Raw genomic sequence first — 15380 nt, 5'->3', positions numbered from 1 at the left:
AGGAGGGCAGGGCGAAGGCTGGCACAGGCTGACCCCGTGGCACGATGGCTCTCAAGAGCCTCTAAGTCAACACCTCCGAGCCACAGCCGCGGTTCCAGCTGCTGCCTCCCTGCCCATCCTGCCGCACCACACAGCACCGTGCTGCCGGCAGGGCAGCGCAGGGCAGGGCAGGCGCTGGGACCGCTGGCCTGGGGTCTCCATTGGTGGTGTCTTACTCTGTTTTCCTCTGCAGCAGGAGGGAGCAGCAGCGGGAGCAGCACCAGCAGGAGGAGGATGGGGCTGCCCTGGCCCTTCGCCCTGCGGCGCACCCCGGCCACTGCCCAGGCGCCAGGGCAGGCGGGCTCCAGCTGCAGCAGGGCGCTCTTTGGGCAGCCCCTGGCAGCCCTCTGTGGGGAGGACAACACGCTGCCCCGGCCCATCCAGGTAAGCCAGCCTGGACAGACGGGGTCCCCAGCCCTCCCTCCGGCTGCTCTGGAGAGGGCCTGCGTGTCCCCAGCAGCTGCGGGGACAGGGCACTGGGCTCTGCACCCCCAGAACCTGCTTCTGGTCCCAGACCCTTTGTGGCGCTTAGGCAACCACGTCTGGGGCAGAGCTCTGGTCCTTGCCACCGCTTGGTTCTTCAGCCAAGCAAGTGGCCTCCTGCCTCTCCTGCAGGAGCTGCTGGCTGTCCTGCGCCAGCAAGGACCAGCAACGGAGGGGATATTCCGCAGAGCTGCCGGTGGGACAGAACTTCGGCAGCTGCGCGAGGCCCTGGACCGCGGCAAGGACATCGACGTAGGAAGCCAGCCTGCGCTGCTGCTGGCCGTCATCTTGAAGGTGAGCACTTCTGACGTGCAGCTGGAGGAGCTCCTGGCTGGCCTGCAGCGTTCAAAGGCTCACCTGCAGCCCTTGGCATTGCAGGACTTCCTGCGAAGCATCCCCACCAAGCTCCTCGTCGTCGACCTCTACGAGGACTGGATGGCAGCCATGGAGAGGGCCAGCAAGCAGGCCAAGGTGGAGGAGCTGAAAGCGTAAGTGTGGGCAGCAGCCTGCCTGGTGAGCAGGGACCGGGAGAGTTCTGGGACCTGCCTGCAAAGGCACGGGCTCCTCAGAAAGCTGTCTTTTCGGGCAGCTGCAAAGCTGTGCAACACGGCCGCTGGCTCCCACCCGCCTGGGGCCAGCTGCGGGGACGGCTGTGGGCACCCTCTGCTTCATCAGCCTTGTCTTCCTCTTCCCTCAGGGTGGCTGACAAGTTGCCTGCGGCCAACCTCCTCCTCCTGAAGCGGCTGATGGCCCTGCTGCAGCACATCGGCCACAACGCAGCCACCAGCAGAATGAGCTGCAGCAACCTGGCCATCTGCGTCGGGCCCAACCTGCTGAGCCCACCCAACGAGGACCTGCTCCCGCTGCAGGCCATGCTGGCGGTGACCGAGAAGGTACGCCCTACCCAGCAGCCAGTGCTGCCTTCCCGGCCCATCGGAGCTTGGCTGTTGCGAGGTCCCTGGCTGCCTCCTCCCTTGGGCCAGTGCTGGTGGGCTGGGTGCCTGGAAGAGCAACCCCCAGCCGCAGCCGCCTGCGCAGGCGAAGGGTCAGCAGTGGGAAAGGCTGCTTGACACGTCTGCAGGCACCTGGCTTGAGACCAAGGCTTTCATGTCTGCAGGTGAACGTGCTGGTGGAGTTCCTCATTGAAAACTGCGGGGACATCTTTGGGGAGGAGGTGGCCGGCCTCTCCCCTCCATCAGCCGAGGAGGTGCCAGCACCCATGGACAGGGGCACAGGTAGGAGGCGGGACTGAGGCTTGTCACAGACACTGGGGCTTGGGATGCCAGAAACCTCAACGCTGACGAGACAAGTGGTGTAGGGCTCGGCTGGGCTTTGCTTAGGTGTTCTTGACTTCCAAGAAGTCGCGCTGCTGCACGTGCTTTTGCTTTCCAGAGCTGCGGTGCGAAGAGCAAAGTGGCCCTGCAGGCACAGCAGAGACCCAGCATCCGGCAAAAGCCTTTCTGCATGCAGCCGCCTCTCTGCTGGGCATCGACAGCGGAGCTGGGGGAGACACAGGGGCAGGGCCCAAAGCGGCAGAGGTACGGCAGCTCCACAGACGCTGGGGCAACATGTCTCAGGTGGGACAGTAATTTCCCGGGAGGCCAAGCAGCCGCTGGGCCTCCTCCTGGCAGCCGCTCTCTTGTGCCTTTGGGGTTCCTCCTCTCCCCCCAGAGTGGTGCGTGCTAAGGAAAACTGGAAAGGCTGTTTCTGGAACGCACTTCATGAAGTATGATCTGCTTCATCAAACAAAACATACCTACAAAATACCCACAAAAGGACAGAAAGGAGTAGCTGCCACCTTGAGAGGGCTTTTGCTCAAATCCTACTCCGTCGCAGCTTCATCAAGTCTAGGCTGCGTTGGCTGGACTGTGCAAAATGTGCACGATGCAAACCAGCATCTCCTCTGTAGAGCTCATACAGCAATTTGGCAGTCAGGCCCTCACTACCCCAGGCTGTCACTTGCCACCCGTTACCTCCCAAGTTTCTGGTTTAGGCACCTCCAGATTTGCCTCCAGGCACCCCCGAGGGCACGGCAGAGTCCCTGGCACGCCTGCCACAACTGACCAGCCTGCCCCAGGAAACCAGGTAGGAAGAGCTCCCCTTGCCTGACCTGAGAGCTCGCTGCAGGGGCTTGGGGCTTTCCCCATCTCATCACGCTGTGGGATGGAAAGGTTTGCAGGCTCCCACCAGGAGAAGGAAAAGTCAAGGAAAAGGAAGAGAAAAGAAGCCTGGGCAGAGGAGAGGGACAGCCAAGCACAAATAAAAAGGAGAAGAGAGGAAGCGATTTTGTGGACCCAAACCTGAGAAAATGCAGGAAGGTGCAGCACGTCAGGAAGGCCAGGTGCGTACCACGCGCTGCTGCCCATCTTTCCCAGCCCTGAACACGGCCCTAACTCTTCCCAGCTGGCTGGCAAGGGCCGGCGAGGGCTGGTGCTGAGCAGGGTTTGGGATGAGCCCCACGGCAGCTCCCCGGGGGCTCCCCGTCGAGCCCTGCTGCGCGGCACAGGGGCACTGTCAGCATCCCTGCGCACGCACAGCTCCCTAGGGACATCACCCCTGGGGAGAAGGCACCGGAGCCGGCCTCGAGTGGAGGCCAGCAAGAGCTGTCCCTTCTGGGCCATGAGGAATTCCTCGGAAACAGCGTCCCCCAAAGAGGGGGGAACCAAATCCTGCCTCTTCCTGCCTCTGGGGGCTTATCAGAGCTTTCTGACTCTGTCGTTGCAGGTGCCGACTGATTTTCACCGGCTGAACCGCTGTGACTCCTGGGCCCCTGCAGCTGCTGTTGACAATAAAAGAATCTTTTCCCTCTCCTGACTGTGTCTGCCATAGGGTCTTGTGGAGTGGGGAGCGCTTGTGCTGGGGTGGACCCTCGGGGAGGAGATTGGGATGGTCCCTTGCCCCAGCACCCTTTCCAGCGGGCATCGGGGCTGAGCTGAGGGCTTTAGGAGGAAAAGCAAAGCACAGAGCCACACAGGAGGGGGGGTTGGAAGGGACCCGTGGAGGTCTCTGGGCCAAGCCCTCTGCTCCAGCACGCTCGCCTCGAGCAGGTTGCTGAGAACTGTGTGCCCTTGGCCTTTGAAGATCTCCAAGGACAGAGACTGCACAACCTCCTTGGGCAACCTCTGCCAGCATTTGACCGCCCTGGGGGGAAAAATTTGCCATTTCAGTCTCTCCTTTCACTGTACCACATTCCAGAACAGCCACGACATGACAAGCTCCCTACAGCTCTGGCAAAACCAAACTGGGTGGAAATCAGAAACTGGTACTGCTGTATAAGCAGCACAGCCTTTAAACCCAAACCAAGGGTTTAATTCTAAAGGTCAGCTGTTGGAGCACCATGAGGCTCTGGTGGGACAGCTCTGGAAAGAGTTAAGCCTACGCATCTTCAAAAGTTCTGCTCACCTTGGAAGAGGCCACATATGCAGGGCTAGCGCTGCCCGTACCCTGGAAGGTTCATTTAACCCTAATTTCTAAATAGCACTGCAGATACCATTTGAAGGGCACAGCACTGTCTGCCTCTGTCTCACTAGGAGCAAACACTGACCCGCTGGCTAATTATTCAGCTGCTTTGGGGGGCGGGGGTGGGGGTGGGGGTGGTAATTTGCAGTAGATTTAAAAACCACCCTCTTGCCAATTCAAGTCTGCTCCGACTTCAGTGAGAGCAGCTGGGGAGAACTGCAGTCAATGCTGACATGCTCTTCAAAGCCTTCACTGCCCCCAGCCTGCACGGTTTGCTCAGAGAGCAACAGAATTGCCCGTCAGCCAGAACAAGGAACAGAATCACTAAAGCAGCATCCCCTCATCGGCACTGTTTTTAAGTTTATCTCCTCCGTGTTTTGCTGTCTCTCCATATGGCCGTTTTGTTAATAAAGGCAGTGTCGCCAAAGGCTTGAGGTAATAAACAATTAAATTAGTAAATGAAAAAAATTGTGTGCTAGAGGGGAGAAGCCAGTATGGGAATGGGAACTGCGTGTTCTGCCCTTGCTTACACCACACCTGACCAAGAGCCTTTATACATTGCCTGAAAAATCAGTTATCTGCAGTGAATCCCAGTGACAAGACAAATAGTTACAGCTTTTTTTCTTTTTTTAAAAAACAAACAAAACTTGGTCTCTTCTGCAAGGTCAGCTCCAGTTGAATGTGACAGCAGCGCATCCCTGGGAACGCCGAAGGGGATCTGCACTGAGCCACCAGGCACCCTCCTGAAGACGACGCAGCTGGCTGTACGACCGCTGCTGGAAACCAGGCAGCAGCGAGCTTCACCTGGAGCACAGGGCTCTGGATCAGGGAGGTCAGGGACCAGGCTGAAGGAGACAGGACCCCGCATTACGACTGTCATGCGAAGAGGAAATCCCAAGGAAGGTCTTCTGCCTCCTCCCTCGTTACAAGGCGCTGGGAAACCATTTGCGCCCTGTGGCAGCACATAACAGACCCAGCACGGGGGTTATGCAGGCAGAAAAAAGCTGCCACTGATTAAGAAAACTTACACCCTAGGCCTGTCTCTTCTTTCCTGATCACAGAGACGTGACATGCAGCTGCCTTCTGTGGTGCCAAGAGATGTCAGCCTTAGCAGCCACATAAAACATCTCCGAGAAGACAGCATGACAAAGAACAAGTAGGAAATGACCTAAGAATGATGCTTTTTCCTTTCTGCAGGGAGAGCAAACACTTCCATCAGTCCATAACAAGCCTTTGGCACTTGTCAATACGGCAAAAATCAGGCACTTAGGGAGGCAGGAAAAGAAGATGACAATGGAGCAAGGAGGAGAAACAGCCACTTTTGTCAGCAGGTTACATCAGCCCCCAGCTAAGCTGCAACAGCTCCTTCATGTTGACTCATTCCTCCAGTCTTTTTTTACCCAAGACAGACACAAATCCTCCCCTTGCTGGATCCAGAGGATTCCCTAACACGCTGGGCTGCCTGGCAGCTGGGAAAGCAATCTGACAGGGAAAAGCACACCCGACAGACACAGCATTTGACAGTGTGAGCACAGGACGACACACTGGTCCCAAGGGTCGCAGATCTGCAGACACCCTGGCAAGCAGGGATAAGCCAACCGAGGACGCAGGTATGCAGTCCCTACACCCCTCTTCCAACCCAAAAAGCCCCGTCTCAACACACAGATTTGGCGGGTTTTTACTTATTTTCTTCTGGTGGCAGAGATACTCCCTCCCTGCTGCTCCCTGCAACTGAGAATAGAACAGACACAACTCACCCAGCAGAGAGGAGAGGGGTACAGGGAAGCTGGTGCCTGAGGGGGACTGCAAGGAATTCCTGAAGTCACTTTCCCAAAGTGAAGTTCACCACAAATCATGCTGGCTTGCTCAGGTAATGATCTTGTCTCCCACAAAGCCAGCAGCAAGCTTGCCTTAACAGGAAGAGCAATTATCACTCGAGGGTTAAGAGTACCACCGGGGTGGCAGCACGGCCACCTGCATTACAGCATTTTCCTTTTCTGTTTCAAACAAGACACCAGCCTTTCGTTTGCCCTGTTGCCGCCCCTTCAATTAACCTCATTCAGTTTGTCAAGCTGTCCGTCAGTCTGCATAACATTCCCGATGCAACGCTCCTGTGAAAATTTCAGTCGATAACTCGCCCTTTCAATTGGAGACCATGATCTCTGAGCCTCACAGCCACCGTTTGCAGATTGGCCAACAAATGGGAGACAGGGAAATGACGGCTCACCACCCTGCAGCAACCTCCAAGCAGGAATCAGAGCAGCGGCTTTGGCGCTTTAGAGGACACAAGGCTTGGGTTCAGGGACACGGGGGAATGAAGGATGCCCGTGTCACCCATCAGCTGGGCTAAGGCACAGCGCAGCCTGCTCCGCTCTCAGGTGGACACGTGCGCGTCACCCTGACACCCGACTGCATCTCAGGCTTTATCTCCACAATTATTCAGTCCCCTCTGCTTCCCGTCAAGGAGCTGCCAGGCAGCGTAAGGCAGCCAAGGGCAAAACTTCAACTGGGGCAGCAAAAGAGTGGCAGAGCAGGCAGCTGCTGAGGGCCAGGGCGCAGCTCGGGCACATCTCGCCCACGCCCGCGCTGCTCCCATCAGGCAGCCTCAGCAGCACCGTGCCCGGAGTCTGTCTGAAGAGCCTTTGGTGAAGCGGCTGATGGAGCAGGTTCCCAGGACCTGCCTCCTGGCACGTCTCCATGAGAGCAGCAGCTGCCCTGAAAAGCAGAGATGCTCACCATGGGGGAACTCGGCCCCGTGGAGTCAGCAGGGGGGATCATCACACACACAGAGTCACAGAGCGGCTGGGGCTGGCGAGACCTCTGGAGATCATCTGGTCCAAGCCACTGCTCAAGCAGAGCCCGTCTTTATTGCAGGGAAAGAAACCGTCCCTGAGCCGCCTCGTGTTACTGCTCTAGTGACTGATCAGCCCCAGGACTGGCAGAGATGGCGGTGAAGCACGACAGGCTTTATTGCCCAGTCCCATGGGTTAGGGCCCTGAGGCAACGGAGGGGCAGATGTACCCTGCAAGCCCCCCGGCTACACCGCGAGCTGCCCGGGGAGGAGGGAGGCATTGCACCGGGGCAGCAGGACCCGAACAGCTCTGCGGGTCACTGCCTGCGACAGGCATGCAAACCCATCATTTCAACACCAGTACCAGCCATCCCTGGTGGCTTGCTCTCGCCACAGATGGAAAGCGGGTTTTCATGGTGGATTCAAAGAAAGCTGCCCTGGGAATCCCTCCCCCACTTGGAGGTTACTGTTGTCCCCCAAACAGCTGGAAAAGCAGCAAGGAGGAAATTCGCCCCCCTCCCCCTTGGCCCAGGAGGCTGAGCCTGGCCTCTCGCACGCTGCCTGATGCTTTACCCGCAGACCCAACCAAGCCCACAGAGCCAGGCCTGGGTGAACCAGCTCCACAAATCCAGCCCACCTAGCGCGGAGCAGAACAAACCTCCTCCCAACCCTGTTTTTAAGCCCCTCACAGATCCCACCTCCAGTGAGCGGCACATCCCACCCAGCGTCTGCACGGGAGCCCTCCCTGGCTGCACCAGCGCTGCCCCCCCCCGCCAGGGCAGCGACCCAACCTCCTCCTGACACGCAGCTTGTCAGCTGCAGCCTCCATCAGTTCAACGGCCTTTCCCTGCGGCTGGCCTCCGGAGATGCTCTGCAACGCGACGGAGCCCACACGCTCTGTAGCTACACAACCCTTACCGTTATCTTTTTGTGCAACACCACAGCTGGTTGGGCCCCCAGCGGGTGTGAAACTCACCTCACCACAGGCAGGCTGAGGACAAACTTCACACCCCAGACTCTGTCACAAACAGCAGTCTGACACAAAGCAAACGCAGACCTAATGGGGAAAGCGTCGGGAAATCCATGCCCTTCCAGGAGCAAAGGGCCACAGGGGCCTCTTGATCTCAGAGCTCCAAAGACACGACTCTCCGTTAAATACCACCCAGAAAACAGAGGGAAAACTTGTAAAGATGATCCAGACTCATTTCTGCACAAACATCTATGCAAGCTGTCTGTTTTACTGAGGGGTGCCCCAGCTAACACTGCCCCCAGAGCCAGGCTCCTCTCGCTGCGTTGGGACGGAATATCTTGCTTTCTCTCCGAGACAGCAATATGGGAACGTTGCATGTAAAAATCAGGCCACAGGCTGCTACAGACCAGTCAATTTTCATTGGGAAATAGCCCCACAGATACTTACCATCTCTACACAGAAGGAAGCAGGGATGACAGCCTGATTGGAGAGGTGGAGAGTTTTGGACGCATCTTGTAGGACTTCAATACTGCTGGAATTTATCTCACTCAGATGCACGTAGACAACCCGTTCTTCTCCAATGCTCACTAAAGACACATTCTGCTCCAGGAAGCAGGTAGGAAAGAAAAAAGAAAAGCAGGGGAAGTTAAAAAATATGAGACAGCTCTAAGTGTCCTCCTCGACTGGGCGATAAGTACGGCTGTTGGAAGTTTTCAGTGTTGCAAGGCTGACACAGAAGGCCTGGGGCAAGTGCAGGCTCGGGAGTGACCCCATCTGAAAGCCACAAGCTCCCGTTCTCAGGGGACAGAGAAACCCTGGGTCCCACGCTCTCCTTTCCAGACCTCCTCCACAGTTAGCTCTCCTTTCTCTGCCTTGTGCCTGCTCCCGCTCCTTCTGCCGCTCAGCCTTGCCCCAAACCTCCCTGACCGCTGCTGCTGCACAGCGACACTTGGACAGTTACTTCTCTGACATTCCCAAAAATGCACCTCTGAAAACCAGCACAAGCCAGAAGCGAAGCAGGCTCTTCAGAGCAGAGATCGTGCAAGTTATGGCCTCTGATGTGTGCTTATGTGTATTCCTGGTATGGCATGAATAACAGGCATTAATTATTCATTACATCATTCAAGTGGTGTTTTCTCTCTTGACAGTCAGAACCAAAAGCTTTCTCCTTGCAGAACTGGCACAGACTACTGGAGGAGGAACACAGATCCCTTTGCTAAACCACCTTCCCACATCATTAAAAACAACGAGAATTTGTCCACTCTTGCGGTGGATTTCACTGGTTCCAAACACCTCAACACTTCAACAGGATCTGAATGCATAGAACTCCCAACACTGACCAGACGCCGTATGATTCACTGGAGGGCACAGAGTACGATTTAACCGAAAAAGAAACCAGCTTCCACGATGTAAAACCTTTAATGATGTCTGGCTCAAGGAAGTGGTATTGACCGCTGTCAGAATCACCAGCCCAACTCAGCCAGAAGCAGCAGCATCCAGAAATGCTCATCCCTTGGCAGGGCACTGCTGCGTGCAACTAAGAGCCAAAAACCTCACCTACCAAGGCTGGGGCCTCCAAAATAAGGAACTGAAGCCATGCACGATGATGCACGTCTGGGCGATGCTGCCCAAAGCTCCCGGGAAGGAGGAGCTGCAGGGAAGAGCTGCGCCTCGCCAGCCAGCTCAGCTTCCCGGTGACAGCGGGACAGCAGCAGCAAAGGAAGGGCAGAGCCCTTTGGGGATGAGCGGAACAACATCTGGAGGATGCCCAGGAGAGCTGCCTTCTGTCAGCCTGTGTACTAACACCACGCATCCTCACCACCAAGGAGAGGGCTTCAGAAACGCTACCCCTTCATCTACAGGGTTCTAAAAGGGACAAGGAAAATGCCATGCAACAGCGTTACAGGCAACATGGCACAGGGAAAGGCAGCAACAAGCGATGGCAGCTCTGCCACCAGTAACGCCAGCGCTGGGATTTACCAGCTCCTTCATGCAGATGCCACACGCCAGACTGGAGCTGGCACGCGTTCACCTGCAAACAAAATACCCGACAACGGAGCTGTGGAGGGACTCTGCACAGCCTGGATGAAAGATCTGTACCACGTTCCGCCTGAAACGGTGGTAAAGACCAGGCATCGACACTGGGCACCCCAGCCTAAGGCAAGAACGAGCTTTGAAGTTCTACTGGAACACACTGCAGCGATTCCCAAGGTCAGACTTGCAGCCGTACGGGTAGGATCTGCCACCAGCGCAGGACACGTAACAAGACAGCCAGCTCTTCTGCCAGCCCAGAAAGCTTTGGGTGCGTCAGCTACCAGGGAACTACTGGAACTGCACTGCAACCAGAAGACAGACCTATAGAAAATGCAACGCATCTAGTCCTTTCTTTAGGCACAGCTACGCTTCTCCAGCTGAAATGCTCGCCCTTTGGGCAAAACATTGACACGCTCACGTCCAAATAGAAAAGATTAAGGTAAGATCAACTTTCAATTTATAAATTGTTAGCCCAAGCGTAAAAGCTTTTCAAGGTACCTGTAGTTCAAAATCCAGCTGACATTTAAACAACTGGTTATTCCAGTGGGGAGAAACCCTCCTCTTTCGGGGAAGCATGCCTTCTGTTTGCAAGCAACTGTTTTGTCAAACTTGAGACTTCCCTGCAAAGCCTGCATTGCCTGGCCTTGCTGTTGACTGGTTTACATGCACACCCCCAGCAGCCAGGGTTGAGATGACCAGTGGCATCCAAGGGATTTGGCATCATCGTTTCAATTTGGTTTATAAAAAGTTTATATCCCTGCAATTGTTTTCAAAATGTCAGCCTTCCTTTCTGTTACAGAAAGCTTCACGTTCTCGGGAATCCTCTGATATCCCCTTCCGTGCTCAGGGAGAGGACAAGACATTTTAAAACAGCTGCTTCAAAAGTTAGTATCCTTTTAAATTAAAGTTTAATTAACTAAATTTGTTCTCGATTTCAGCCAGTGGAAGCCAGGACACCAGATACAACATTCTCTTGCCTACACTTTGTTGTTGCTGCTGTACATGCCTGAATGCAAATGTCCTGTAGGAGCCTTTAGTCCAGGAATGCTTTGCCTCACCCCTTTTCAAGCTTGGTAGGGAAAAAAAAAGAAAAGAAAAAAAAGCTTGTGCTCCAGATGCAAGCAGTGTGGAGTCTCATGCGTCTTTGGCTGGGGCTTTTGGCAAAGAGATATGATGGATATTTCTCAGGCGGGATGGACCTGACTTTCAGGAAAGCTTAAATCCAGCTTTACAGAAATCATCATTTCAGCACGGTCTCTTACACCGCTCTTGCTTTAGTGGTATTCAGCGATGTCCCCGTGCGCTCCCGAACAAGAGTTCTAATGAAGCAGCGGTTGCTGCTCATCTCGTAACGCAGGAGAGCGAGAGACCCAGGAATTGCTCTGGGTTTCAGACTGGGCTTGTTATCCCGCCTCACACGTCCGTAATTAAACACCATCTCAGACACTTAGATTTCCACCTAAGAGGACACCACCCTTCTCTAGGCATTAGCTGCTACTTATGCCATGAATCCCTTCTTTCCGTGTCCGCACCAGCCACGTATTGTCACGTTCTCCTTTTCCCTGGCAGAACCCCTGTACACTTTATGCCCACCAAGATGAGTCACACAAAGGCACGCATCTCGCCTAGCACTCACCAGCGGGGATCTTTCATTCCCAAACACTGAGACACTAGCCACAGTGTCCTGCCTTCCTATCGCCTGGGCTTCCAGCGTCAACGGGATCTCCACCAAGCTGTGAGGCTGGATAATCCCACACGGCACAGGGCTGCAGTACCACACAGCAGCATCCTCCTTGTGCTCCTATAAGGGACAGAATCAAAGACAACTTCAGAGTGTCCTCTGAGGAAACTCCAAGCTCCTTAACATCTACCACAACGGCAATTCACCCACATTTTTAAAAATCCCTAGGAGAAAGCAGAAAGGCGCAACACAAGGAGCAAGATTTATATGGGCCTAATTAGCATCCTCACAGGGTCCAAAAGCTGCTGCACTCACAAACGCCCACTCCGGTGCTGGCGGCCTCCTTGCAGCAGCTTTTCACAACCCTCCAAGTTCTCCTGCATGAAAGCACCCCAAAGACTAGAACCGAAACTGCTTCCTGAAGAGTTCAAACCGCTCCTGAAGTTCATATTCAGGTAGCTTCCCGTTCTCTCCAAAACTTTAGGTTTGAATATAAAACAGCAAGGTCTTATCCAAACCCCGTTTCTTTCCTAATAAACCCCTCGATAACGACGTTTGAGGGCAGGAGGCGAACACGACGCCAAGCCTGAGGAAGGACTCCATAGCAGCCTGGAAGATCGCTGTCGTTCACAAGGGTCAGCATCCACTCGCAAGGGAACTTCAGAAAGCACCGTCCAAATGTCAGAACAGGGCTGAGCACGTGCAGCGGAGGAACGACACATCCGGGTGAAGAGATGACCAAAGGGAATTAGAGACACTGAGAGAACGTAGAAGTTGTTTACTCCCCAAACAGCATGAAACAGACACAACGCATTTGTCTCTGCCAGATAGACATTTCCTACCTCTACGGCAATCGATCACCTCTAACTTCTTCTTACTCAACAGCCTCTTGTAAAGGAGGGGCAGCCCCAGACTCCCGTGGCAGAGGCTGCCCAGTGCCCTGCCCCAGTGCTCTCTCATCAAGCTTTGCCCCTCCCTTGCCCCAGGAGGCCGGCAAGGACCCTCCCACAGTCCCAGCAAGGCACGAGCTCTGCGGGAGCCTTCCCGCTGAGGACCAGCGCTCCCCAAAGCTCAAGGAAAACAAGACTCCCGCATCTCAGTAAAAGCACCTCCCTCCTCTCCCGTACCGCTCTCGCCCTGCCTGAAACCTCAGCCGCTTGCCCCCGCGATGGAGGGCACCAGCACCGCCTGCCTCTCGCAGTGGGTGACCAGCCTCTCCCAGCTCCTGCAGCTGCCTGGGTCCTCCACACACCAGCCCACACACTGACTCTTCCCATTCCCACTCGTTTTACAAAATTGCAGCCCAGGCACCCAGTGGGTGACTCTGCCGGGGAGAGGGAACAGCACCAGCGAACTGCGTCCCTCTCGTCATTAAACTGGCACCCGCTGCGGCGCAACGGCATTGAACGACGCTGCAGCTTTTGGCTTAAGTCTGGGAACGTTCATGCTCAAGAGAACCAGAGAAACCTGAGCTCACCTGCCACACCAAGGACTAGTTTCCCCTCACCACTCCTGCCATAAGCCCCTTTCCCATTTGCACACGCCTTCATTAACTGAGCCAGACCCCAGCTTTCAGCAGGCTGCTCGCCGCCTTCCAAACAAATGCTGCATTTTGGGCCAACCCAGCACAAGCCCACCGCTTGCAGGGAGAAGCAGGGGCAGTCCTTTGGAGATTCATTACTCCTCAAGTCCCAGACAACAGGCCAATAGTGAATATAATCACTGCTCCCTTAAAAATAAAATAAACCAAAAAAAAAAAAGACAGAGGCATGGCCCTGAGCACTGAGCACAGGTGCCTCTCAACATGGGCTGCTTTCAAAGCACGGCTGTGCTCACAGCGAGCTGGGCAGAACTAGCTCGTTAAGCAACATTTCTCATTTGGAGCTGAAGCCAGGACACCCCACGCCAGGCAGCGTGCTGGGCATGGGTACGCGGGGAAAGGTGGCCAGCTGCAAGGAAAGCGCCGGTACCTGGCTGTGAGAGGCACGCCAACACCTCCTGGCCAACACCATCCACGCCCACCACCAGCGCCAGCTCGTATCGCCTCACCGTGCTGGAACACAGGGTGACCTGGTAGAGGAGAAGAGCGTCAGATACTTAATCACTGCCAGAAGCCATCAGCCACGCATGGTGTCCTCTGGCTCTCACCCACGCTCAGGAAAGGGAGCGGTATTTTGCCTTAGTTCTCCTGCTGGTCCACGTGTAGACCACTGTCTTTCCGAGTAACAAAACTCTTCTGGCGATATCCGATTTATTAAGTACGCCTTGCATACCAGGGCATATGTGAGCTAAATTAAAGCACAATTCATGTTCTACTTGCCACTGGGACCAATTTTTACTCTCGACTACAACAGCATAAATCCAGAGGAAATCTGTTGACTTTCACAGAATGAGGCCAGCTTTACAGTGGGAAGCCGAGGGCAAAACGTGGCCCAGCAGCAGCTGTGCAGCTCATGGCTGCTGGAGCTTTTCCAGTCCTCGCTGCAGTGGATGCAACCATTCTGCTCCACACGAGAGGAAAGATAAGACCGGGAAGAATAGCAAACTGCTTTATGCAATGACATCTTTCTTTTAACAGTCACCTTCTGTCCCCATCCTTCCTCGGCCCACTTTAAATCAAATTGCTCTAAGCAGCTCAGACACACACGCGTGGCTTCTGTGCTTGACCGTAGGGTACATGATCCTTGGCTTACAACTTTGGAAACAAAACGGTGCTCCGCCCCAGAGTACCCCAGCTCACAAAAACCTAACAGAACACCGATCTCTTACTTGCGTTATGCCCAAAGCCAGCAGCACTACAGCCCTCCTGCGCACCAGTGAAGCTTCAGCTCCACCTGCTGAAGCACGTATGGCCGGGCTCGTGCCATACCTGGATACCCAGGGCTCCTTGGGAGCGGATGGTCCCCTTGCAGGGCATTATGGTGAATTCAGTTGGCTTGATGTGATGTTGGGCTCCCTTTCTCCAGGACGGGCAAGTGTTGTCTGATATCTGAGCAAAACTGGTGACGCTGCGCTGTCCTGAGCCTTCGCCAGGGATGCGAAGGTTGAAAGTCATGGGAACCAAGGAGGTGTTAGTGAGGCGACACGGCAGGGTGCGAGGAAAGCCTGGGAAGGTGAGACAAATATCAGTCAAGTCCCCGGTTATCCCGTGATTCCTGGTGTGACTCTCCTGTTAGGATAGACCGGTGCTTGTTGTTTATCTCTTTTCAGTGTGAATGAGAGGTAATGGAGAAGCTCAGGGAGGAGTGAGTTGTGACTGAAGTTGCTTTTTCCATGGATGGCACAGCTTGCTTCCTTGGCAATGGGCAGTGCCGTTGGTGCTGAAGAGCTGTCTCTACCTGTGAGGAGCTCTCTCACCTGCCCCCAAACCAGCCCCAACTCTTTCTCACTGATCAGTGTGCACCCAGACAGAGCATTTATTCTGAAAATTCAGTCTGTAAAATCCCCCATTAACTCCATGAACATTCCCCCAGTTTTCAATATATGAAAGTAGGGCATTGTCATGTAAGGAAAAGAAAGGATGAGACCGGGCACTACAACATGATGCATTGCACTCTAATGCAGTTTCTCTAGGCAGGACCCTTAAGGCATCTCCTGTTTCTGGGCAACCAGACTGAGCACATGACAGCTCAGCCCACCTCACTGCAGGCAAACCTGATGCTTCCTTAGAAATGAGCAGGAACTGTGTCTCACCTTACCTAACAAACGGGAACATCACATCCACACTGCCTTTGATTACTGCCCACAAAGCCTGACATCACTTCAGCTCTGACACTTGCTTTCCACAACGGAAAACCAGTGGTACAACCACACTGGGTGAGGGGGTGGCTGTTCTGCAGAGGCAGGACACCAGCCCGCAGCTTGGTCTGGAGCGGACACCAGCTCTGCCAGAAGACACCTCCCATGCCCTGCTTACCAAGTGC

The 15380-nt window shown here is 54.9% G+C and overlaps 1 protein-coding gene across 1 annotated transcript; it reads left to right on the top strand.

Moving 5' to 3' along the window:
* Positions 1-363: 363 nt before the first annotated feature.
* On the top strand, positions 364-1355 carry LOC129785626 (T-cell activation Rho GTPase-activating protein-like; the record flags this gene model as incomplete). The annotated part of the gene is made up of 4 exons (XM_055818567.1): positions 364-423; positions 655-816; positions 901-1010; positions 1220-1355. Coding segments are annotated over 4 exons (468 nt in total), but the record flags the coding sequence as incomplete, so codon positions are not given.
* Positions 1356-15380: the final 14025 nt, after the last annotated feature.

This window comes from Falco peregrinus, chromosome 14, assembly GCF_023634155.1.
Source record: "Falco peregrinus isolate bFalPer1 chromosome 14, bFalPer1.pri, whole genome shotgun sequence".
In the NCBI taxonomy this organism is placed as follows: Eukaryota; Metazoa; Chordata; class Aves; order Falconiformes; family Falconidae; genus Falco; species Falco peregrinus.
This window is presented reverse-complemented; position numbering and strand designations above follow the sequence as displayed.